Source organism: Nicotiana tabacum, chromosome 22 (genome assembly GCF_000715075.1).
Source record: "Nicotiana tabacum cultivar K326 chromosome 22, ASM71507v2, whole genome shotgun sequence".
NCBI lineage: Eukaryota > Viridiplantae > Streptophyta > Magnoliopsida > Solanales > Solanaceae > Nicotiana > Nicotiana tabacum.
This window is the reverse complement of record NC_134101.1, coordinates 203,649,373-203,676,382: the sequence shown is the minus strand read 5'-3', so window position 1 is coordinate 203,676,382 and position 27,010 is coordinate 203,649,373. Positions and strand designations below refer to the sequence as shown.

The window sequence follows — 27,010 nt, the reverse complement described above, 5'->3', positions numbered from 1 at the left end:
TTGCAACAAACAATCGATCTGAACCCGTAGTTTTAAAAATAGTTAAGAAGCTGATGGCTCGTTTGGTACAAAGAATAAGAGATAAGTAATCATAAATTAAATTTGAGATGAGTATATCCCGCATTTGATTGAGATAAAATCGCAATATAACTAATCTTGGGATTAGTTATCCCATGATTGTAGTGTTATTTTTATCCCTATAGGAGGGTGGGATAACACCCCCGAGATAATTAATCCTGGAATAACTTGTTTCCCAACCGAACGACCTCTAAAAAGTTGAACTATAGAGCTTAGTAGCATATTTAACCAAGCTTCTTCGAGGCCAAAAATAATTCTTTTGTCAAAAAAATACTTTTTCAAAGTTGAGGTGTTTGGTCAAGTTTTAGAAGGAAGAAAAATGCTTTTAAGTAGAAGCAAAAACTATTTCTGAAAAGCTGAAAAAATTGTTTCACCTTAAACTCCAGGAGTCCTGGACCAGGACTTTGATTTGCAGTAGATCAAACGCACGTCATAGGTTAAAACCCTACCACAGACAAAACCCTATTATTTAAGCGGAGAAAGATAAAGAGAGTCCCATTATCAATCATCTAAGCCTGAACATACGGTAAGAAAACAAGAGAATCCTCTACTGTAAAAGGAAGGTAAGGGCAAAACAAGCTCTACTTCTATTAGCATCAAGAAGTAAAGCGAAATAAACCACATTGATGATACCATTACTATAATCTAACACGTTAACAATGCTCATTTACAAATTCTCGTCAGAAAACACTAATGATCTTTTGCATTTCTAATAGCAAAAATAAGATCTTCAGTTGGACTGTACACTGTTGTGATAGAAATTACAGCATGGATTTAGCAAAATATGACAGACAGCACTTCGCAGAATGCATTTCACCAATGAGGACAAATAAAAAAAGAAACAAAACTTCAGCCACCATCACAATTTCATTTTTCTTGAACATGTTCTTGATGTTTCTTTTTCCTTGGCTCTCCCTTCCCATGTTCTCTCTGCGTAAATGTGCCCTTTTCTTTTTGTATGTGTTTGGGAAGGTGGGAGAAAGTTTATTGTGTACAAGGGATGCACCACTTGCTTTTATCACTGCGCTTATCTGGTCCGGAACTCATTCCTGAATCTAGTTAGATTGTTGGAGAACTTATCCCTGTTCTTCTGATCCAAGCTTCGAGTTATATCAGCCATAAGTTTGTCAAAGCACACTGAAAGACGCTGTTGCTGGTCTGTTGGCTGCAGATGAAAATGGATAAAGAGGAGCTGTCAGCACAAGGAAGTAGATCATTAGTCCACGAAGATGTGCATTGATACAACCAATCCATCTTTTTCGCCTTATGGTAAAAAAAATAAAAATAAAAAGTTAGATTACGAACAATGATACCAAATAGACCAACATTATGGCAATAGACAAAATAAATTATCCCTAACTAACAAGATTCTCATACCTGTGAAGACAAAATCTGAGCTCTTAAGTTTGAGAACATCTGCAAGATGCGAATGAATCATAATCATATCAGGTATAGTAATACACAACCATTCCTCTCCACTATAAAGCATATTCTAATATCTAAATTATTCTGTTTGTTACAATGTAATGCATTCATTAAATGAATTCTTCCTATAAACCTGTGATGCAGGTGGATTAACAAAGAATATGTCATAATGGAACTCCATGGATTAAACCATGACAACCTATTAGAAAGAAGCAATGGACTAGGCAAAGGGAGAACATCAAGCACAGTGGATACAACAACTATTTCTGACATCTAATTAGTAGAAGGGTTTAAAAAAAATCAAACACATCTCAACTGTAAACGCAAGATTAAGTCTGCTGATTCAATCAACATCCGTGTGATATAGTTATGATTTGCTTTTGTTACTACCATAATTTAATGAAATTCAAAATTGTGGAACTGGTGATTTAACTGCAAACAGAACCCAATACTGTGCCTTGTGTGAAAACACCGGCACAGACATATGTATGTGTGTATCATAGTCACATTTGCATCTTGCAGTTTTCGAAATAATAAGTAGACGGAATCTAAATGCTACAAAAATTAGTGTCACCTCTTCGCTGATGAGTATCATACTCAGCATCGGTCTACTTAGGCTCCACTGGTTGCCACAATCTTCAAACAGAACAATCTCAAAGAGAGTCTTCATTATCTATCAGGGAAGATGATCACGTTGACATAACAAATGAATCAGTTCCATATCACAAGAACTTTTTTCTTTTGATAAGGTAAAGTAAATTTCGTTAAAATCAATACCAAGAAGGTACTATGAAGGGTAGAAGAAGAAGGGAATTTACAAATTTTGATTATGTCCCCATGCTATCTAAAAAATGAAAAAACAAATGTGACATGCTATCAAACATATGACCCCTTACACCAAAAGTATATATTTGTAAATTAAACATATGCTTTACAATAGAAATGTGATTTGTCTTTCTCTCAAGCAACTCTTGTTTCTCTCAAAGCCAAACAGTCCACTGCATAATGGAGCAGTCTTCCACAATGTCTTCGATCTTTTGCTTATCTTCTGACCCAGCCAGCACAGTAATAGGCTCTTTATATCCCCTGGCATGACCCAGCTAACTCCAAAAAGATTTAATACAATGAGCAGATTAGTCATACTTGATTGAATGCAGGAATAACTGTCTGCTGCCCTCCTAAGAACTTTCGCAGAAGAAGCATCTACTGCATAAGGGCAATCCTATTCTTTGAAGATTATCCTGAGTCAAACAAGTATTCCTAGTTGAAACTCAAGTAAAACAACCACTCTGGGAGGTACTCTTGATTTCCAAATAAGTTTCCAAGGCCAATCAGCATTCCAGCAACCATTTTATTTTTAAAATAGATTTCAGTAGCTCTTAACAGCAAAGTCTCCCCTTTTACTGGACAAGTCAGATCAGTGACTCATTTTTCTCATCATTTAAGGATACAGACTGTACAACCTCTAGTAGAAGACCAAACTCATCAATCTCCAAATCATTGAGATTTCTTCTAAGTTGCAGATGCTATCTAGCTTCAGAGAAACAGTCAGCCACCAAACAACTTTTATTTACAGCCAAACTAACATAGAGTAAGATTTTTGCGCGCACTCTAATGTCCATCTAACATGTTTACGGCTTCCCACACTCAATCTAGTATATAGTTGGAAGTCGCTCCAATAACTACAGATATGCTTCCAGATAGTTATTTGTTATGCATAGCTGTAGCTTAGGAGTCCAATGATCTACAATCCCATATTTGGTGAAAAATAACATCTTTCTATAATCCTGCTTTACCATCATTAAATCTCCAGAGCCATTTGATAAGTACACTCCCAAACTTTTATTTTGAAACTCGAGAATCTTCACTTCAGTGCCATCACTTTCTTTATGTATCATCACCTGTTGCCATTGATAGATGCTTCATTCTCTGTGTAGCACTACCTTGCCAGAGGAAATTATTTCTCAGCTTATTTAATCTTTTCTCCACAGTAGAACAGAATAGTATGAGGCCTCAAAGATGTAGGCATGGTATCCAACACAACATTCACCCAAGTGAGTCTCCCACCAAACCTTTATTTGAAGCTTGAGTTCTTCACTCCCGTGCACCACCTTCTCTATTTATCATCACAAGTTGCACATGACTAGACACATCTTCCTTGTGTAGCATTATCTTGTCAGGGGAAATTATCCCTCAGCTGATCTAATATTTCTCCACAGTAGAAGGGATGGGGATAAGGGGCATCAAATAGGTAGGTACGTTATCCAACATACCATTCACCAAAGTTAGTCTCCCACCAAAAGGATAAATATAGTTTTTTCCATGCAGAGAATTTTTTCTCATATCTGCCAAGAACTCCCAGCCAATTCCCTTTGGCCTTCAATTTAGCAGCAAGAGGAAGATCCAAATAAGCAGTAGCAGGGTAAGCTTCTATTTTCATCCCAGTATATCAGAGAGCTCCAGAAGAATACTTTCTGCATTTAGAGCGAAAATGCTACTCTTGGCCAGATTAATTTGTCATGGTGATGGAAGCACCAAGTCTTTCGCTAAAGAGGGCTAAAAGTCTTGGATGGCTTGAGGGTTTCCAGATTGATGGTAAAAGTGAGGAAAAGAGGTGAAAGTGGATCACCTTGTCTTAAGCCTCTCAGCGGCTTAAAGAAACCTTCAGGATCCCCCATTAATAAGAATAGCAAACCTGACAGTAGATATACATGTATGTATCCACTGGATAATGACCATTTCACATGGTCATATGCGTTTCCTAAGTCCAATTTACAGGTTACCCCATGCCAGTCTATCTGCAAATAATGGTCCGAGCATTCATTAGCAACATAGCAGCATCAATGTTTTGCCAATCTTTTATAAAGGCAATCTGATTCACAAAGATTTGTTGATTACCATCTTCGAGTAGTCAGTAAGGTCCTTAGTAAACACTTCCAAGCATGCTGATGGGCCTATAATCTTTTATTTCCATGGAAATTTCTTTTGGTGCAAGCGCTATGAATGTGGCATTAAAACTCCTTCAAAAGTGTCTTCTTTGTGAAAAAAAATCAAATTTTTTTATTATATCATTTTCATAGTAGGCCAACATTTCCGAAAGGATATACTGAATCCTTCAGGTCCAAAAGCTTTCTCCCCTACAAAGTGTCGAACACTGATTCCACTTCCTCAGCAAGAAACTGTCTTTGCAGGCAATCTCTCTCATCATCAGGAAGAACAGCCAACATGTTATCTTCCTATAAACTTCTCCATTTTTCATTCTCTATTAATAGCTTCTCATAGGAGCCCAAAATTTGATTCTTAATCAACTTCTTGTCTCCTACCGGCTTGCCATGAATGTTATTAAAAGTCATTGCTTCGTCACTTAAAGTGATGAAGTGATAGGTTATCGCTTCACAGGCAGGAGCAAATTTATAGGTGAGATTATGGGGCGCTAGAACCTAGGTCTCTCCGTAAAATCAGATATTTTATGTGCATATTTTCTAAAATTGGTATAATATTAACTGTTGGACCCATGCTCCAAGAAGGCTGAATGGTACACTTGGTTGAAGGTTGAGTTATTTACCAAGAGGAATAGGGATCAATTCTCACTTAATACATTTTTTCTCCTTTTTTTAGTAGTGCACCCATATACTAGGAATCATAAATCCGCCTCTGTTCACATGTGAAGCCATGTGCTTCAAAGGAGTGTGCAGCCCAAAAAATCACACAAAGTCATCCCACAGAGAATTAGTTGATTCTTTGAATCTCAATTTTGAGGAGTTTGATCAATATCTGCATTATTTATTGTCCCAGGGCGGGTGGGGCATGGTACAAAACTCAATAGATAATGGGCCCCCCTCTACTCTTCTTCATTTAAATACTCAACTTTTGTCCATGGCAAGGTTGCAAACTGCGACATGCACCAAGACATCATGTGTTGTGCTCATACCACTTGATCAAAGTCTCGGGGTAGAAAAATATATGCATTACTGCATATTAGATGCTAAAATTAATTATTTCTTGTAACGACTTGGCCGGTTGTTTTGTGCATTTGAGCCTCGTTCCTCTCGTATGCTTGTTTGTTGTTTTTTGACTTGTGTGGATGGTTGGTTTGGTTTCTGAAAGGTTTTGGAATGAATTGGAACACTAGTTCCATGGTTGGAAGCTTCAGTTGTAACAGTTGACCAAGGAGTAAACGACCTCGGATTCGTGTTTTGATGGTTCGATAGGTTTGTGGGATGATTTTGGACTTAGGCGTATGTCCGGATTTGGATTTGGAGGTTCCTAGGTTAGTTTGGCTCTAATTGGCAAAAGTTGAAAATTTAAAGGTTTGAAAAGTTTGCAAGTTTGACCGGGAGTTGATTTTGAGGTTATCGAGTTCGGATTGTCGTTCCGAGAATTGGAATAGGTCTATTTTGTCATTTGGAACTTGTGTGCAAAGTTTGGTGGCATTTCGAGTTGATTTGATAGGAATCAAATGTTTGGTTGGAAGTTTAGAAGCTTATGAACTTAAGAGAAGTTCAATTGATGGTTTGATCGTCGATTTGTAGATGTAGTGATCTTCCATGTGTTTTGAGGCTTTGGATAGGTCCGGGTAGTGTTTACAGACTTGTTGATATGATTGGACGGTGTCTTTGGTGGCTCGGGTAAGTTTCGAACCACCCGAAGCTTGGTTGAATTGCAAATATTCTATTGGCGTATGGTGTGCTTCGCGAACGCGGAGGCTTACTTAGGGCAACTGTGGTATTTGTTCTCCACGTTCGCGAATAGGGTGTCGTGTTCGCGAAGAGCTGGGGTCGTTGATCTTCACGTTCGCGAGTAAAGGGCTTGCTTTCGCGTAGAGGAGAGGGCTAGCTGGGACTGGGGTTAGCCTTCACGTTCGCAAAGTCTGGGACGCGTTCGCGTAAGCTTAAGTTGCCCGTGTATCGCATTCGCGGGTGGTTGACCGCGTTCCCGAAGAGTCTTTTTGGCAGAGGCTAAGTTGTGCTTCGCGAACACGAGGCTTGGGCCGCGTTCGCAAAGGGTATTGTGAGAAAGCACGGGAGAAAATATATTATTGATTGATAAATTTGGATTTATGGGCCCTATATATATACAATACATATCCTACTCCTAATACATACAGGATTAAGGTTATTTACTACTATTTATACAATGAAACTAACACTCCCCCTCAAGCTGGTGCATATAAATCATATGTACCGAGCTTGTTACATATATAACTAATACGAGGACCAGTGAGGGACTTGGTGAAAATATCAGCAAGCTGATCGTTCGACTTCACAAATTTTGTAGCAATATCTCCCGAGAGTATCTTTTCTCTGACAAAGTGACAGTCAATCTCGATGTGTTTAGTTCTCTCATGGAACACTGGATTTCACGCAATATGAAGAGCGGCTTAATTATCACACACAAGTCACATCTGACTAATCTCACCAAATTTCAACTCCTTGAGCAACTGTTTGATCCAAATTAGCTCACATGTGGCCATAGCCATTGCTCGATATTCTGCTTCTGCACTAGACCGAGCAACCACATTTTGTTTCTTGCTCTTCCAAGAAACCAAATTTCCTCCTACTAAGACACAATATCCAGACATAGAACGTCTATCAGAAGGTGATCCTGCCCAATCAGCATCTGAGTATTCAACGATCTACTCATGGCCTCGATCTTCAAACAATAAGCCTTTGCCTGGAGCTGATTTTATATATCGAAGAATGCAGACAACTGCATCCCAATGGCTATCACAGGGAGAATCCATAAACTGACTCACAACACACACAGAAAAGGAAATGTCAGGTCTAGTCACTGTGAGGTAATTTAATTTACCAACCAACCGCCTATATCTTGCAGGATCGCTAAGAGGCTCCCCCTGTCGTGACAGAAGTTTAGAATTCGAATCCAACGGAGTGTCAACAGGTCTACAACTTGTCATTCTTGTCTCCTCAAGAATATCTAAGGCATACTTTCGTTGTGAGATCACAATACCTGAGCTAGACTGAGCGACCTCAATACCCAGAAAATACTTTAATCTGCCCAGATCCTTAGTTTGAAAGTGCTGAAAGAGATGTTGCTTCAACTTACTAATATCATCCTGATCATTGCCGGTAATAACAATATCGTCAACATAAACGACCAGATAAATACAGAGATTTGAAGCAGAATGTCGATAAAATACAGAGTGATCAGCTTTACTACGAGTCATGCCAAACTCCTGAATAACTGTGTTGAACTTACCAAACCAGGCTCGAGGAGACTGCTTTAAACCATAGAGGGACCGGCGCAACCGACATACAAGGCCACTAGACTCCCCCTGAGCAACAAAACCAGGTGGTTGCTCCATATAAACCTCATCCACAAGATCACCGTGAAGAAAAACATTCTTAATGTCCAACTGATAGAGAGGCCAATGGCGAACAACAGCCATGGATAGAAAAAGGCGGACTGATGCAATTTTAGCTACGGGAGAGAAAGTATCACTGTAATCGAGTCCAAATATCTGAGTATATCCTTTGGCAACAAGACGAGCCTTAAGTCGATCAACCTGGCCATCTGGACCAACTTTGACTGCATACACCCAACGACAACCAACAGTCGATTTACCTAAAGGAAGAGGAACAAGCTCCCAAGTACCACTCGTATGTAAACCAGACATCTCGTCAATCATAGCCTGTCGCCATCCGGGATGAGACAGTGGTTCACCTGTAGCATTAGGGATGGAAACAGACGACAAAGATGACACAAATGCACAATGGGATGATGAGAGACGATGGTAACTTAAACCGATATAATGAGGATTAGGATTAAGTGTGGACCGTATACCTTTTCGTAGTGCAATCGGTTGATTAAGAGGAAATAAGTCCGCAGTATTAGCAGGGTCAGGTGCAGGACGTGAATCAACTAGGCTTGATGCTGGGGGCGGACGACGATGATAAGTCAAGAGTGGTGGAGCTGTAGAAGGTTGAACTGGACTAGGTGGTGGCACTGGAGCTATAGTTGGTGGAACTGGACTAGGTGATGGCACTGGACTCGGTGGTGACACTAGAGCTATAGGTGGTGGAGCTGCAACTGGAACTGTAGGCGGTGGAGCTATGGAGGAAGATGAATGGGAGATAGGGACTGAATCTCCAAAAGAAGGAACAGGTAGCACCTCAGAAATATCTAAGTGATTAACTGGACCTGTGAAGTATGATTGGGTTTCAAAAAAGGTAACATCAGCAGACATAAGAAATCGCTGAAGGTCAGGAGAATAACATCGATATCCCTTTTGCGTTCTCGAGTAACCCAGAAATATGCACTTAAGAGCACGGGGAACTAACTTATCTTTTCCTGGAGTAAGGTCATGAACAAAGCACGTACCCCCAAAGACACGGGGTGGAAGAGAGAACAAAGGTAAGTGGGGAAACAGGACAGAGAATGGAACTTGATTTTGGATAGCTGAAGATGGCATATAATTAATAAGATAACAAGATGTAAGAACCGCATCTCCCAAAAACGCAGCGGAACATGAGATTGTATGAGTAGACTACGAGCAGTTTCAATAATGAGTAGGCTACGAGCAGTTTCAATAAGATGTCTATTCTTTCTTTCAGCTATCCCATTTTGTTGGGATGTGTACGGACAAGATATTTGATGAATAATCACATGGGAGTTCATAAACTGCTGAAATGGGAAAGACAAACACTCTAGGGCATTATCACTACGAAATGTGCGGATAGAAACCCCAAATTGATTTTGAATTTCAGCATGGAAGGTCTGGAAAATAGAAAACAACTCAAATCGATTTTTCATCAAAAATATCCAAGTGCACCTGGAATAATCATCAATGAAACTGACAAAGTAGCGGAATCCTAAGGTAGAACTAACCCGACTAGGACCCCAAACATCTGAATGGACTAAAGTAAAAGGTGACTCTGCTCGATTGTCAAGACGCCGCAGGAAATGGGAGCGGGTATGCTTACCGAGCTGACACGACTCACACTCTAGAGTGGACAAGTGAGATAAGCCAGGTACCATTTTCTGAAGTTTTGACAAACTGGGGTGTCCTAACCATTTATGCAATAAATCTCGTAAATCAGTAACAGAAGAAGTTATTGGAGGAAGACAAGATGCGAGTCCATGTGATTTTGCAAGGATAAGATAATAAAGTCTATCTGACTCACGTCCGGTACCAATGATCCGCCCTGTACTGCGTTCCTGTATAAAAACAAGGTCATCAAGAAATAAAACAGCAGATTTAAGTGATTTGGCTAAGCGACTAACGGCTATGAGATTTTTTTTTTATTTTTTTTTATTTTTTTAAACCCCTCCCAAATTAGGAGGATCTATAGTGTTTCCACACTTCCCCTCCATGGTGACTCGAACCCAAGACCTAACGGTCGTAGGTGGAGGTGCTTTTACCAACTGAGCAAGCCTCACTTGTCGGCTATGAGATTAAAAGGACTACCAGGAACATAAAGAACAGAGTCTAAAGGTAAGGAAGGAAGTGGACTTGCTTGACCTATTGCAGTTGCCATGGCTTGAGACCCATTGGCCATTGTGACTGTTGGAAGAGATTGAGAATATGAGATACTAGTGAAAAGAGATTTGTTACCAGAAATATGATCAGATGCACCTGAATCAGTGACCCAAGACTCAGAAGGTGAAGATTGGGAGACACCAGTCATGCTACTATTTGTTGGAACAACAGAGGTTAATCCTGAAGATGTCTGTTTACGTGCTTTGTACTGAAGGAACTCAATATAATCCGGTAAAGAAACCATTTGGATTGGATTTATTGCATTTAATCCAACTGATTGTGAGTTAAAGGCTTCAGGTACGAATTCCATTATAATATCGTGCCGGAAAAAGCAGAAAATTACTGGGGATCAATGTTCACGCCGGAAAAATCACTGTAGCTCGCCGGAAAATTCCAAAGTTGTCGGAATCTGTCGGAAATAGTACCAATGGACTCGGAATTTCAAGGAGATGAAGCTGTCCTGAAGAAATTTTTTCAAAATCTGACCGGAAGGGGTCACACGCGCTGGCGCGTGTGACAGACGCGCAGCCGGAAACAGTTCTCCGACAGGCGCGTGACGGCGCGTGGCTAACTATTTTCCGGTGATTTTTTCTGGGGTTTGGTCGGATCTCTCTTGGGAACCTTGTGCCGGTGTTGGATTTTGCACAACATTGATAATTAGTGACATTGACGCAACTAGTCACTTAGGTCACCAGAAAATTGCACGGTGACTGAGTTCTTTCTTCCCGGATATCGCTGGAATGACGCACAACGATCTCTTCTCACCGATGCTCTGATACCATGTGAGAAAGCACGGGAGAAAATATATTATTGATTGATAATGACAATGATACAATGAGCCCTATATATACAATACATGTCCTACTCCTAATACATATGGGATTAGGGTTATTTACTACTATTTATACAATAAAGCTAACAGGTATCACTGGGCAGACTTATAAGTGATGTAAATTCGGGACTTCGACCCATTATTTCATATTTTAAGCCCTAGACTTGGAGATTGGTGATATTTGAAGAGGATTTTCACACAAGGCAAGAGGGTAAGTGATTTCTATCTGATTTTAACATTATATCTTGTTTCTCCATGGATTATTACACATATTATGGGATCGAACGAGAAATGTTTAGGGGTTTTGGCTGATTTTAAAGAGTGAAAAATGGAGATTTGAACCCCATTCGAAGTCGAATTTGGATGAAACTTGTAATTTGGACTCGTATTCTAATGGGTAGTCGGGATTTATGACTTTGCTCGGGTTCGAAAAGCGGGTCTGGGTTGACTTTTTGGCTGACTTCGTACTTTCTATTAAAGATCGAGTCTTTATGCTCCGATGTCGTTCCTTTAGCATTATTTGACATAGTGGTCTGTTATTGACTAAATTCGTGCTGTTTGGAGGTCGATTCGCGCGAGAAGGCATTTTTGAGTATTGATTCAAGCACCTTGAGGTAAGTAACTTGTCTAAACTTGGTTTGAGGGTAAAATCACTTGGTTTGAGGGTAAAATCATTGTTGGCTATGATATTTGAGGTATGTAGGGGTGACGCACATGCTAGGTGACGAGCATATATGCATACAACCGGGTTATTCATGATCCAGGTAGACCTTAGGCTATTATGTGTCTTGTTTTGCTATCATGCTCCGCTATTTCCGTGTTTTCTCCACTTGTATAACTACGTGAGTTATTATTCATGTTAGAAATCATGTCTATGCTATGTGTTTATCTGTTTGAGACGTGATAGAGTTATTCTTGCTATATTGAGTTGTTCGCCTTAATTGTAGTCATATTCTCAGTCATGATGTTACATCTGCGTATTATATCTCTATCTCTATACATTCTTTATATGTTATCTCACATATTGTTGGTGCCTTTATATGTGTGACACGAGTTGAACTGAGTATCGTGATATGTGAGCATTTGAGACTCGAGCAGTTGATGACTGATCTTGGCCATAGAGTTGATCTGATACTGATAGTGAGGTGACGTGTGCACCAAGCCCACATTGGGCTGAGTGGTATTGATTATGAGATGACGCTTACGTCAGGCCCTATATTGGGCTAAGTGATATTGATCGTTGACTTAGATCCGATCAGCGCTTGGGCTAGAACCAGCCCCTACGGAGTCAGGTAATAACATGTGGGTACAAACACACGGGTCATATATATATATGCCTTGTGCGGGACTTGTGTCAAGCAATGGTATAGTGCTGAATGTGGTGGTGTGTGATGATTGAAGGGTATTTGTGTCAGACACTACATGTGCTGAAATTGGGTATACTTGATTTAACTACGATATTGTTGATTCTAGCATACATACTTGTCATACAGGTATAGAGTTGTGTTTCTTCCCTCATGCTAATTGGTACTTAATGTCTATTTGATATGTAGAACGAGGAATCACAGTAAAATTGATAAAACCATATTTAGGTGATTTTTGTGGAAGAATTTATGTCTTAACTTATATTCTTGATAAGCATGCTTATTTCCCTTCTTATTGTGAAAAGGTTGAACTTGATATTACTTGAGCTACTTTTCCTTTTTGCCGTTATTATACTTGTTGGCTATTTGAAATGAATATTGGACCTTACTAAGCTCGTTACTGCTTTCAGCTCGAGGTTAGGTTTGTTACTTATTGAGTACATGAGGTCAGCTAGCTATATTCATAATACACTCTATACTTCATGTGTAAATCCATGTGCTGCTGAGAGAGGTGATTGCTAGAGAGTGGCTTCGGTACCAATTTTGGAGATTTCGAGGTAGCTGCTATTTCCATTGCCAGGCCTTGAAGTCCCTTTTTCTCTTAATTCGTGTTATATTGTACCATCTTTCAGACAGTATTGTATTTTGGGTTCAGACTCTGTATTTGAATTTTGTAGCGTTCATGTACTCGATGACACCAGATCGTGGGATGGTTTTCAGTTGCATTGTTATTATTGATTTCAGCTATTTATGTTATTCGGCTGTTGAGATTATTTAATAACGTTATTTAAGTTTGTTTCTGCTAATCGATTGTTGGCTTGCCTAGCAAGCGGTGTTAGGCACCGTCACGACTCCGATGGGATTTTGGGTCATGACATTTCTATTGAAACTTTACATAGATAGATATATGTTTATCTTCTCAAATTTTTCAATAAATTGAGCGCTTCACTTCAAAGAAGCATGAAGCTTTCACTTCTTGCTTTTCGCCAACACCATGGACTTTGTTGCTTTCTTTATGCTTTTTAGTTTTATCACCTTGCTTGATCCATAAACAGCTTTATTCTGCCTCCACTATGTTTCTTCAGCTTTGGCAATCTCTTCAGCTCTTTTGAAAGGCTAGACTGCATGGATTCCACCTCATACTCAGCTCCTATTACTGAATTTGACTAATCCTTCATAGCAAGATTTCCCAAAACAGCTTTCTATATTTCTTGCAGCATACCGAAGACTTCCTTAGTTCCTTGTCCATTTTTTGATATCCAGGTTCAACAACTTTAACTTTTTGGCTAGGACAACATTCCCTGTACCTCATATGATTTCCACCATCTATCCACTAAATCAATGAATTCATTATCAGCCACATATTCTCGAATTTAAAATGACCTTTCTGTATTCCAATCCCCACATTCCAAGAGAATAGATTAGTGATTTGCACAAACTCTAGGAAGGCCCCTCGGTTTTATAGTCTTAAAAGAAGTCATCCCGTTTAGTAGATATAAGGAACCTATCAATCCTTGATGCACAAGAAATATCATTACCCCTTAATCAGTTGATTGTCCACATTGGAAGGGATAAATCATCATAGGTAACTCATCAACTACTTCTGTGAAATCTCTTATAGATCTAGGATTGAAAACTCCGCCACACCTTTCGTCACTAAATCTTGTGACACTGAAATCCATCCGACAACACATGATGATGCTTCGAACCCCTAATTAGCAACCACTTCATGCCAAAGCTCCTTTCTCCCCCATCACAAGGGCAGTAGAGATCCAGAGTTCAACTCCTACGACAAAACAGTAGCCGCGCAGACCCATCAATCGTTACATATCCATATTTTCTTGTCCAGCAACAGTGGAATACCTCCACTACTTCCCTAGGCTTCCACAATCAGCCCTTCTGCTCATGTACTGCCCCCTATCTTTTTAATAAGAGAAAAATCTGCATTGTTCATTTTTGTTTCCACAAAACAGATGATATCTGCTTTCCAACTCTAACCATCAGCCTTATCAATCTTTGTTCATCTTTATCTTTTAGGGGTTCCAAAAGCTTAACTTCAAATTCACTTCTTTTCATTCAATAACTTCCTCCTGCTGCCCACTGCCCACTGCCCATATATCCACTAGACTCACCATAATTGACATTAAACGGGCAATTACAACTCCCTTTAAATATAGGAGAAGGATTTGAGTTTGACACCAATTTATAGGTCCTGATATTTTCAATCTGTAATAACAGATCAAGGAGCTCATTTTCGAGTTCATCATATGAACCCCAAGTAGTTTACACATTTCAGTATACTCCTTCTTACCCATCTTGACGCCCTTCTCAGTTTAATCTTTTACTGAAATTGCGCATAAATATATCAAAGGAGAATCAACAGCATGTGTTCATGTGAATTCTTCAAAAACCTTTGAATGAAATTCTGCTGCAGATTTTCCCAGGTCATATTGTCATCTTCAGGTAATGACTCCATCTCACCCTTTCATCCTCGAAATATTCCAGAGAAAAGCTTTCTTCGGACCTAGGGGAAGGTCTTGGACAAACATATCCAAGGAAGCAAGCACAGAGACTGTAGTATCTTTATTTCCCATCAATTCCAACAACTGCATGGAGCTCTCAACTTTCCGACACTAAAGGATACATGAGATAAGGGTCTGCGTCTTTAAACATGGGTCTTCAGCTTTGGACTTGCAGATATTTTTAAAATTGGCTGCCCATCCATTAGATATATGAATGTTTGAAATGGTTGGACTGCTCCTCATTTTCACCAATGAATTGGATGGTCCTATCTACTTAATAGAAGACCCAGGCGCACCAGACTTAAAATTAGAAGAGGAAAATTGGATCCCCGTCCGTTAGATATATGAATGTTCGTAACGGTTGGGTTGCTCCTTATTTTCACCAATGAATAAGATGGGCTACTTTTATTATTTGTCTACTTATTAGAAGACCCAGACGCACCAGACTTAAAAATTAGAAAAGCAAAGCCTTCACAAGATGGCCCTTTTCATTTTTAAATTTTAAATCTGGTTGCACAATTGACATGCATCCCGTATGCATGTTAGAATTCCACAAGGTATTCTTATTGGGAAACTGTGACGCTGCATTTAAACCACCAAGGTTCTACACCTCATCTCTTCCATTTCTGTGATAGCCGTATTTTACATCCTGATCAACTTTCTCCACCCAAGCATTGGACTCCACCCATATCCGAACACTAAACGTGAAGTTATCCACCATGATTTTAATCGTCGTCGGGACTTTTATCTCCGCAAAACACATGCAGATTCTAGCCCATCTCAGATATATTATGTATCTCTTATTATCATCCATTTCTAAAAAACAGAATCTGTCTCCAATTTTTCTTGAAGATGTCTTTCAACCGCGGAAAACTTGAACATCTTATCCAAACCTGGTCGGGGCGCTAATTTTGTCGATGAAAAACGTTGATCGGTGACCACCATTTAGTTCTTTAACTCATCTAGCCGGAATATTTCAATTCTTGCAGCCCATTTTTGAAATTCCCAATGAGTAGGGCGATTTTCTGGAATCACCAAAGCAACCAATTAAGCATGTATACAAATACTCCATCGTATACCTGAGAGAGTAGTTGTCAATCAAGAATATATTGCTCCGTTCTATCATTATTTAAGATTTTAACATCTTCTCTTTGCCAAATCTTTATCTATACCACATAAGGACAAATCCACTCCAGGTGGTCACTCTTTCAACATCTCTTCCTTCCACGACCCTTTCTCAACAAATTTAATAATTTTATTAGCAGAGTCCAGCCATCCCAAGTTCTCTCCCAACTGTGGAATGATATTGTGGGTCTTTTTTCTTCCCTTCACAGACACTACTATAATATAATTTACAAACAAATTGAAATTTTAGAAGATAAACTACTATGACGATACTATGATATGCAATAGAAACTTTATCTATACTAGTAGAATTAGGCCGACAGAGGGCCCAACATTCACTACCTATTGTTGAAAATAATTTTGGCATGAGACTTTTGAACATAGTAATGAGCATGCTATACCATCTTCCGAAATCTACTGCATTTTCCAGCCCAAACTCCACATTCCCACACCACCACCCGAACAAAAATATGTATATACGAGCAATAACAAAAAAATAAAAATAAAGGATGAAACCTCATGAAATAAAAGGGACAAAACGAACTGGAGGGAGGGGTCAAAAAAGAACAGAATTCCCTTCTACCACGGCTAAAACGAATATGCAGTTTCTAAAAAAGGTCTTGAAATCATTATTCCTTTAAATAAATAGAGCAGTTGAACTTACTTCAAGAAATATGTTCGGACAATCGGCTAAATGTTGAGCCAGGTTAAGAGCCACGGGGGTAGTTGGTGACTCTCCAGCTGTTATGTGATCGAAATAAAAAGTAGCCAAGTTGTCCACAGCAGATGCACACTAAAAATAAATAAATTGGAGTCAGTTTGTTGAGAACTAATTATATGATTCATCCCAGCAAGGCTGTTATTGAAGCGTGACCACCTTATACAAAAGCTTAAGCTGTCAGATAGAGCACACTTTTAATTATTTAACTAGTTTTTGGACACGTACGTTGCATGTGCATTCCTATCAATTTTATATAATATATGTTAATAAATAGTGAGCATATTCGACCGACTTAATTACTAAATACAAAATAATTAGGTTTATATAAATATGCAATATGATCATATCCTACTTCCTTTTCCTTATAGACAATTAATAGAGCCTAATTATCATATGTCTTCTCTATTACTGTAAGTTCGTTCCTCGTTGTTCTTTCAACACTTTGGATTGGAGCTCTATTTGATATAATAATATAAAGGAAACTATAACACCACCTATATGTAGACTGACTTCATTCCTTCAACACATGAACTATGATGATTTAGAAAGGAAGAAATATAATATGTATATTTGAAAACTATTATAATCTATCTTAATATTAAGGATAAACAAAGAGAAAAATAGATGCATATCTGATATGGAGCTCGTTGGCATAGAGAAACACCGAACTAATCAGAGTCGCACAAATGCACATAGAGGGGGACATATGAGATGGAGCTCGTTGGCTGTTAAGCATATGTCGATCTCATTTAAAATCACAACTTAGAAAGTATTTCTGTATAGGTCTGCCTTCCAAGAACTTTACATATCTATCCTTGACGTGTGGTCATCTACTTTTGCACTCAATTTGAATCTCTACCTTTTGTAATTATGCTCTCATTAACTTACATATATAGATGATATATTGACACTACCTTTGCCTGTTCATTTTTTCTAGCGCTTAGGTTATTTGAACTTTAAGTATAGTTAATTCATTGATAGTATAAAAAATTACTGCTCAATGTGAGAAAAGAATATAAACATAATAGAATTTCTGAAGTGATTTTGTGGGTTATTAACGTATAAATGAAAGAAATAATTTAAAAAATTAGATAAAAATGAAAATAGCAAGAAGTGCATGGAAGAGGTGCAACTTCACTAATATCAGTATTTATTATGGAATGCTTGCCCTAACGTTTCAGCACATTAGTATAATAAAGTTTTGGTTTAAAGTTGATGAAGGAAGAACTTATTTATTTTTTAAGGGTATTAATGTCACTTAATTTTATAAGGATATTTTAGTCTTTTGACTTCACACTAAGGCCTTCACACTTATATTATAGTATAATTATATTAGGTCTCGCTTGTGGACCTGATTGGGTCAAACACGTGAAATATTTTTTGCTTTTTGAGTGGTGGTGAGATTTGAACTCACGATCTTTGCATGCTCATCCACCATGTTGAAGTGTGTGACCACCTCGTATAAAGTTTAAGATGTTAGAGAAGAGCACACTTTTAATTACTTACTTATATTATGTCTCAACACTTGCAAAGATCAAACAAATACAAAGAAATGGCATCCAACATCCCAAGGACAATGATCGAACGCAGCACAAACCTGTGATTTGATATTTGCATCCAGTACTTTAAGTCCAGACTCAAGAGACCCAGCAATAAATATAAAGCTACTTGAGTCCAAGTTTAGTATCAAATGGATCTGGTTTTTCATCATGATTTCCAGGAATGTGAAGTAAGCTCCTGAAAGCTGTAGGATAAGACAATTCGAAGTGGTTATATTGTTAAAATGAAATGCAGACAATGTGATCATTTACAGAGGGAAAAAGATTATATACCCCTCAAAATTCGTGTAAGAGTTATGTCCACTGCTGAGGACACAATCAGGGATAAAACCACTTTTAAAGATAAACAGCTTAAACAAATTAGCTCAATTTGACACCACTGCTCATTCGAAGAATGTTGAGGCTCTAATGTTTAAGAAGCAGCAACACCGCTGATCGAACAGATAAATTTTTGCCAGAATAACAATGAGAAGGTCCACTTTAAAAATAAGTGGTCAGTAGTTTAAAATATTTAACTCGATCATACCAATCAAAAGAAAATGTAAGCTATAGACAAAGACACAGAAAAAAATGAAAAAGGAACTGAAAAGAAAACCAAAATGATCAACTTCTTCTCTGCATCTGCTCCCCACATACACAAGACTCAAAGACGGCTTAAATCTACTCCAAGCAAACACTAAAGGCATACAAATGGTGCTCCAAACACATAAAGAACTACAAGTGGCTGCTACCAAATCCATATTTAAAGATGTATATCCTGATAAACTAATTTTAATCAATATACTTCCGCAGTTTTCATATGCTAGCATCATTATCAGAACCAAATTGCCTAAATGTTAGTTCCAACATAATGCTCAATAGATAACAGGAGTATTTCTTTCCACCAGGATGTCGACCTCCCAAATGCCTCAGTAGTCTCTATATTTTCCCGTGTTGTAATTGTGTCACTTATAAGTATGTTTTCTTAGCTGAGCGAATGTAGACAACTCACAATAAACCATACTTTACATCTGCAACAAGCACATAGAAACTATGGGCTCAAACTTGGTGCGTATGTGAATTGTAATGCTCCCATTCTTTGTTGGGAGTACACTCCAAAATAAGTAGAGTGCTGGCAACAAATTTTGATGTTTGTTGGGAAGTTTATATGTTCATAAATCACATAAAATATCTTTGTTCAGAGCATAAAGCAGCAGAAGATTTTATGTTCAGAAACAAAAGCAGTCTGAACATACTATTTTGTTAACATCATATAGTAAGAAGAGTTAATTCTCATGTGATAAGCATCTAAGAATAAAATAACCAGCGATATTTTTGAATAAATCAGCTCTTAATATAATACCTTTCTATATGCGAGTATATCAGCCAAAGGAATAGATAGAGCCATCCTCATAGAAATGTCAAAAGCATCTGCTAGCGCTCTGTCCCCATAAATCTCAAACACCCCAAAGTTGACATAGTTACCAGCAAGTGCTACAGTGTAGAGTAAAGCATAAGCAATTACATAATGATGAAAGGACGATCAATTCAGTTTTTTACATTCCCATTTGTTAACATTACATTTCCAGGGTTACTGTAGTGTTGATCAGCTAAATACACAGATGGGGAAAATACATACAGTCTGCTAGGCAGAGAGCCACATATATTTTGCACAAGGGAACAAAGGTCCAAAGAGAAAAGGGGAAACAAAAGAGAAAGAAAACAAAGGGTTAACAGAACTTGCTTAAACAACTGTTCACTTGACTGTTAAGAACAATAAGATGGGGTGGGTAATAGAAGAAGCTACTCCTCTAAATTTACAGAGTTTAGTGGAAGAGAAGGACCAAGAATTTGAGGCTTCAATTTGGGTACACCAGAACATAATCAGACTCGGCAAGGTGTTTGGGATAAATATTCAGGGATGCAAGAAAGAAGCATAGTCGCCTTTCATGAAAATTGAAAACAAGAGACAAGAGAACAAAGGGTTTCCAGATATGCAAGTGTCAGAAACTCCACGACAAAAAGGAATTAAAGAACTAAAAGGGCTGGAAATAGGAAGCAACTTCAGAAGCAATAGTACTAGAAGTAAGGGGGGCATATGGTTATCCAGGATCAATGAAGGTAAACATTCTCTCATGGAATGTTAGGGGGTTGAATCGACATTGAAAAAGAATGTTGATCAAGAGTTTAATTCACAAGTGGAAAGCAGATATATATTGTTTTCAAGAATCCAAAATCGAAGGAGACATTGGAGAGATAGTAAAAGAACTGTGGAAATAATAGATGGCGGAAATATGCACAATTGGAAGCTAGTGGGACTAGAGGGGGGATATTAGTTTCATGGGATGGTAAATGTGACGGAAGACCTGATTTTATCCTGGCCTTTAAACTTAATGCAAAAACTTAATATCCTCAACCAACTAGCTGAACGGGAGGAAATACATGATCAGAGATGTCTGACTGAGGAAGAAATACATGTTAAGTCTGCTTTAGCTCCGGAATTTGAAGAGATTGCTAGAAATGAGGAGGCGGCTTGGAGGCAAAGATCTAGGGCTCTTTGGTTGAAACAAGTGAATAAAACACTATATATTTCCACAGAACTTCAAATGCTGATAGGAGATACAATAATATTGACAAATTGAATGTAGAAGGGGAAACTATGGTGTGTCCCGCAGACATATAAAAGGAGATTGTCACATTCTACCAAAAACTATATTTTGAACCAAAAATATGGATGACACAGGTCAATCTCAAAAATTGTCCTATAATTTCTCCAGAAGAGAACTTAATGTTGCAAAGTCCTTTTGAAACTCAGGAGATCTGGAAAGTGTAAAGGCATGTGTAGGGGACAAGCTCCAAGTCCTGATAAATATTCTATCTTCATTCAATGATCGGAGGTAGTGAACAAGGAAGTAGTAGCTGCAATGCAGAAATAACACGAACAGGGTGTGTTTGAAAAGAGTTTTAATGCCACCTTTGTGGCATTAATTCCTAAGAAGGTGGGGGCCAAAAAGATGAAAGATTTCAGGCCTAGAAGTCTAATAGGAAGTGTTTACAAGATCATATCTAAATTATTGACTGAAAGACTCAAAAAAGTAGTAAACAACCAGGTGGATGCTCAACAAATGACTTTCATTAGGGGCAGACAGATAATGGATGCCCCTTTAATCGCCAATGAATGTGTAGATGCAAGATTGAAAAGCAAAGAGCCTGGAATATTATGCAAACTGGACATAGAGAAGGTATATGATCACTTAAATTGGAACTTTCTGTTAGATGGATTAACTGGATCAAATTTTGCATCAGTACAGTAAAGTTCTCAATTCTGGTCAATGGTTCATCAGCTTGTTGTTCCTTCTCATAGGGGTTTGAGGCAAGGAGACCCTTTATCTCCTTTTCTCTTCATAATCTCTATGGAAAGATTGAATGATATGCTAAAAACTGCCCAATTAAACAATTGGATAAGGGGTTTTAAGGTAAATGCTAGGGCTGAGAGCAATACGGAGACATCCCATCTACAGTATGTTGATGACACTATTGTATTTTGTGAGGCTGACAGTGAACAACTGAAAGTATTAAGGGCAATTTTATCTTGTTTGAAGCTACATCTGGATTACATATTAACTGGAACAAAAGCTTTATGTATCCAATAAATATTGTAAATGAGACGCAATGCTTGTCTAGAATTCTTGGAGGTAAAATAGGGGAGCTTCCTACCGTTTATCTGGGAATGCCATTGGGGGCAAAGATCAAATCAAAAGGGATATGGAATGGTGTTATAGAAAAATGTGAAAAGAAGTAGACTAACTGGAAGAGTCAGTACCTATCTAAGGGGGTAGATTAACTCTAAATAACTCTGTAATGGATGCTAAGCCTACTTACATGATGTCCCTGTTTCCTATTCCTGTGAACGTAGTGAAGAGAATAGATGCATTAAGAACAAACTACTTGTGGGAAGGGAGCTGCGATAAGAAGAAAGTACATTTAGTCAAATAGAACTCGCATACAATCAACAAGAAGGAAGGGGGGTTGGGAATAAAGAACTTGAGAACTCAGAATCAAAGCTTGATGATGAAGTGGTTATGGAGATTTTCTTAAGAAGAACAATCCTTATGGAAAGAGGTGATTAGGGAAAAGTATGGTACGGATGGTAAATGGACAACAAAATCACTGAATGGGCCTTATGGGGTAAGTCTATGGAAATCCATCAGGAATCTATGGCGTAAATTCATGAACAAAACCAAATTCAGCGTAGGAAATGGCATGAAGATATCCTTTTGGAAGGATAATTGGTTAGGGCAAGGATCTTTGAGACAATTTTGAGACAATTTTTCCTGACATCTACATCCTCAATCAGCAACAAAAAGCAACAATAGGAGAGGCATGGAATATGCAAGGGTGGAAGCTTACTTACAGAAGACTGAGTTTTACAATATTATAGAACAGTTCAAGGAATTTCAAACTCGGAAGACAGTATGAATTGGCAAGGAAATAAAATTGGGAAGTTCTCTGGTAAATCAGCTTATAAGGAATTCATCCTTTCCATGAATCAAGTCAGTTGTTGGCCATGGAAACTGATTTGGAAAGTTAAAATTCCATAAAAAAATTGCTTGCTTTACTTGGTTGATGGCAATGGAGGCGGTGTTGACACAGGACAATCTAGTCAAGAGAGGATATCAATTATGCGCTAAATGCTACTTATGTGGAGAGGAGGCAGAGTCAATTAGTCATTTAGTCATCTCTTTTTACACTGCAGGTTGACTGCTCAACTATGGAGATTTATCAACTCAAGGGGTATTATGTGGACTATGCCAAGAATAATTCCTGAAGTTCTTACATGCTGAAATAAAGATGGTAATTTGTCTAATCAGAAGGAGAGATGGAGGAGTCCCAGCTTGCATCTGGTGGATAATTTGGGAAGAGAGAAACCAGAGATGTTTTGAAGACAAGTACAATCATGTCCAGAATATGAAGATGAAGTGTCTATTGTTGTTCTACTTTTGGTGTAAAAGAAAACTTTTAGAAAACCATGAGTCTCTTTTTGATGTTTTAGATTCCTTGTGAGAAGAACAAGGATTAGGAGTCTTTCTTCCTCTCCTATGTAATTATGGGATGTGTAGTCGTTATTAATATACAATATGTTACCTTCTCAGAAAAAAAATCTTAAAATTCCAAGTTAATAGAAATATCAACTTTATGAAATATATACTAATTCTTATTGAGAGAAATAAAAACAAAAATAATAAGCTACTCTACTGGAGTTTATCACAGTAAGACAAAAGAGGGGGAAAACAAGGCAACATAAAACAGAAGTAGTGGGCTTCGTAACTCCTCCTAGGCATGAAACTTAACAGTCAGAGAAGGTTAGTCTTACGAGCAAACAGCATACAGGAAGCCTTCCATTTCAAGGGCCATACACAGGGAAATCTAGAATATATCCAAAATATTTTTTTGGAGAACGAATATAACCAAAATATTTTAGAAGCTAAAAATTCCTACCTCTCGAAAGAATAGTCAAAGAAATCCAAATACCCTTGTATTTGAACTGATACATATCCACGTGACTAGGCAGAGAGAGAATTCTGGATCCATATGCAACAATTAATTTGCTGACTTCTCGAAAAAGAAGAATGCCATTGGGAGATGAGATTTCAAAATTCAGTCGTTGGGACTTGTTCAGCACAAACTCGGCTATGAATTTAAGCAGCGGTGTTGTCACCTATTCCAGACATTAAAAAAAATGGAGACACAATTATATTAGCTTTAAAGGAGAAGAAGACAAAAGTCTCCAGTGTGCACCAAAGCACAAGCACTTTCTAGGGATCAAATTCTCTGTTTTTTTTATAATTATAATGCGCTAAGATCAGAGTGAATGAAATAGCAACAGAAAAATATCTTAAATTTTAAGGGAAAATTGCCACCTACAAGTTGATATCACAAAAAGTTACTATTTTTGTTTTCAATATTTGTTAGATCTCCTGCAAGGGAAAAATGTTTCAACAATCTGGTACGCTTCATCTCACCAGCATGTAAACCCATATACACAAATGTTCTTTATCCAGGACCGACACTGCAAACAGAGTAGCTCATTCTTGTATTGGCAAGTAAATGTCAAGAGAGAAATATATATGCACAGCATATATTTGGATGTGCTTCCATTGGGTACGAATTCTATGGAAGAATGTATGTAAAGGGAAAACAGAACAGTGGTAAAGATTTAACAGTAGAAATTCTAATGCTCTTTAAAGATTAAATCTCACCTCTGGAGTGTCTGCCCATATTCTTATGGCCTTAAGAAGAAGGGGAATATGTGCTGGATATAACCAATCAAATAGGAAACCATATGTTCTTCGGCTGTTGAACAGTAGGAATAGGAGGACAAAGATGAAGTGAAAGCATTTGAAAAAATAAAGTCTTATGCCTCAACAGGAAAAATTCTTATTCACCGTGCTACTAACCTACTTGTAGCCATTGCAATTCCTCTGAGATCCCTCATCAACCCAATTAATGCTTGCTTAACATCATCAGTGCGAAACAAGGCATCCAGAATCAGTTCCAGACTCAGCAAGACCTTTTATTGCATCATTACCGCTCAACTCATCAGTGTGAGGAACAGAAACATAATTACAGCTTCTGAACTTTTACAATAAGGCGAATGACTAGGAGCAGTTTATTCATGGAAAAAAGAGTTGAGCAACTTCTGGTGCAATTAAACAAAAACAAAGCTGAGGTAAAACTCTTTCGCATACTATTCATGGTGGTAAGACAAAATAAGAAAGTTACATAATTATTGCTCCAAAAACACACCTGCAGCAGTGGATCCATTGATGCTTTAAATTTCAAAAAGCTATCTTCCATAAAGATCAACAAGCCAATAATATAGTAAAAGGTAGTTCTACTACGAGAGCACCTGTAGTCCCCCAAAAACGGGAATTCTTCCCTCTAAATATGAAAAATTTAAAGTATTAGTCCAACCAAAGCTACAAATGTTTAGGAATCAGCAGAAAAGAGAGCAATGTACCACAGCTATAAATGATACTTACATTACGATTGGATATTATTAATTGAGTAGTATCCAACTTTACAAGAAGTTTTGCAGTCATATATCTGCCAAACCAAGAAGCTTTAAGTAATTAGAATAGAACAAGGAGATGCCTCAACTCTAATAATTGGTGAAAAACTTGAGAAGAAAAGTAAGATGATACTTGCCCAGATGCCATTTCCAACATGAGATTCAGTGTTTGACTGATAACTTCCTCACTCTAATGAAAAAGAAGAGATATAATGATTCATGATCACGGCAAAATCACAAAAAATCAATTATGACAATTACCTCTCCATAAAACTTAAGATTGGTTGCTATCTTCCCAACAATGACGTTCAATATTAGCATATGATCATGGAGCCCAAGAAGCTCAGCCAATTTAGCATATAGTTGCTGTAGAGGAATAAATGGATTAAATGCCCAGCAAGAGAAATGACAATAGAAAGTTTTTGGCACTTGGGTACCACAGCAAACAAATTTCAATTGTGTACCTTAGATGAATGTATTGCCTGATCTCCAACATACGACTTTCTAAAGTTCTGGAAGAAAACAAGAATAGCTAGATCAAGGCGCTGTTTGCTCGTTTCTGCATATCTCTGCATTATATCAAGGATAAATGACATAAACGATGATGTCAGAATCAACCCAATATATACAAGTTTGATCAAGTTCCCAAGAAAAGAAAAAGAATAAAATGCTTGAACGTGTAAATGAGGATGTGCTATTGACACAATAGAGTTTCACCTTTATTTTAGTTCAGGGAATGTGACAATAACTTTTCTACGTGTCAGAGCTATAAGAGTGCCAAAGTATAGGAAGGAAATTTGAGTGAACCTGACTGCGTAAACCACTATCAGTAACATTTATCAGCCGCAGGACGCGTGCTGAAAGTTCTGCATCAAGGATTTCTTGAGATTCCCCACTGAAAGTAGAAACAAACATGAGAGAAAATTAGGAGAATGTGAACCTAAAACAACACAGCTAAAATAAGTAAATAAGCTTGGCAATACCTGTATCCACTAAGTTGCTTAGTCTTAACAATAGCTGCAATTATGTGAACTATCCAAGCAAATTTTGTTTCCACCACCGTAAGAACCTGGGGATCAGCGGATTCCTGTTTCAAACAGAAATAAATGTATCACTGCAAACACATAAGCTTCATTAGACCTTCAACCCTTAGAAATTATAAAACAAAAAATCTAAGCATACCATATACATCTGCAGTAGAGGATCAGTAACCTGCATAATGTATGAGCTACAACTCTCATACTGTGTCAAATTAACTCAAATTAATCCAAATTCAGCAATTTCAGTAAGTCAAAAGCCAACAGTAAAAACAAACATTGAACTTAAATGAATTAGAAAGTCAAGCAACTTTCAGAACATTTTGATAATCTCAAGAGTGTAAATACTTTAGAGTCTGAACCTGAAATCTGCAAAGATAAGGAAGACAATCAAGCTGATCTTGAAGAAGGTCAACATTGTCAAGGGGGTTCTCTGAGAGATCAGAGATTTCTCCCTGCAACACAAAATAATAGAAAGTAAATCAAAACCACAACTTAACATGAAACTCTTGATGCAACCTCACTTGCAAAAACAATACAGTGCAACCTGAAAGGAACCAAATCTTGATGTGATAAAACTTTTCACAATCTCTGGTACAAATTCACTAAGCAGGCTTGGTGTGTCTCCCTTCAAATACGGCACAGATGAAACCAATCTAGACCACAGTCCAAGAAGGTAGTAAACACTACTGCTGGCCCACTGATCATGGGAAAAACCACAATCAGAAATTTCAGACAAACAGAGTTAAGATTAGTGATCAAAAGCTATTCTTGAACCCAGTAACAAGGGGTTGAC

At 37.9% G+C, this 27,010-nt stretch overlaps 1 protein-coding gene across 3 annotated transcripts in view; it reads right to left on the bottom strand.

Annotated features, from left to right (window-relative positions):
* Window positions 1–682: 682 nt before the first annotated feature.
* LOC107784382 (uncharacterized) overlaps window positions 683–27,010 on the bottom strand; it is a 61,531-nt gene continuing 35,203 nt past the window's right edge. For 2 of the 3 annotated variants that reach the window (XM_075243223.1, XM_075243224.1), the window contains exons 11-29: window positions 26,762–26,914; window positions 26,577–26,669; window positions 26,360–26,419; window positions 26,161–26,264; window positions 25,985–26,072; window positions 25,642–25,746; window positions 25,439–25,543; window positions 25,315–25,367; window positions 25,149–25,212; window positions 24,913–25,047; window positions 24,564–24,676; window positions 24,366–24,459; window positions 23,605–23,824; window positions 19,469–19,599; window positions 18,165–18,311; window positions 16,511–16,639; window positions 2,078–2,176; window positions 1,456–1,494; window positions 683–1,270 (exon numbers count right to left, since the gene is read on the bottom strand). In XM_075243223.1, the coding sequence (XP_075099324.1) occupies window positions 1,106–1,270; window positions 1,456–1,494; window positions 2,078–2,176; window positions 16,511–16,639; window positions 18,165–18,311; window positions 19,469–19,599; window positions 23,605–23,824; window positions 24,366–24,459; window positions 24,564–24,676; window positions 24,913–25,047; window positions 25,149–25,212; window positions 25,315–25,367; window positions 25,439–25,543; window positions 25,642–25,746; window positions 25,985–26,072; window positions 26,161–26,264; window positions 26,360–26,419; window positions 26,577–26,669; window positions 26,762–26,914 (2,097 nt within the window). In that variant the 3' untranslated portion in view covers window positions 683–1,105. The remainder of the gene's footprint in view (window positions 1,271–1,455; window positions 1,495–2,077; window positions 2,177–16,510; window positions 16,640–18,164; window positions 18,312–19,468; window positions 19,600–23,604; window positions 23,825–24,365; window positions 24,460–24,563; window positions 24,677–24,912; window positions 25,048–25,148; window positions 25,213–25,314; window positions 25,368–25,438; window positions 25,544–25,641; window positions 25,747–25,984; window positions 26,073–26,160; window positions 26,265–26,359; window positions 26,420–26,576; window positions 26,670–26,761; window positions 26,915–27,010) is intronic. The other variant, XM_075243225.1, reaches the window with a different exon arrangement.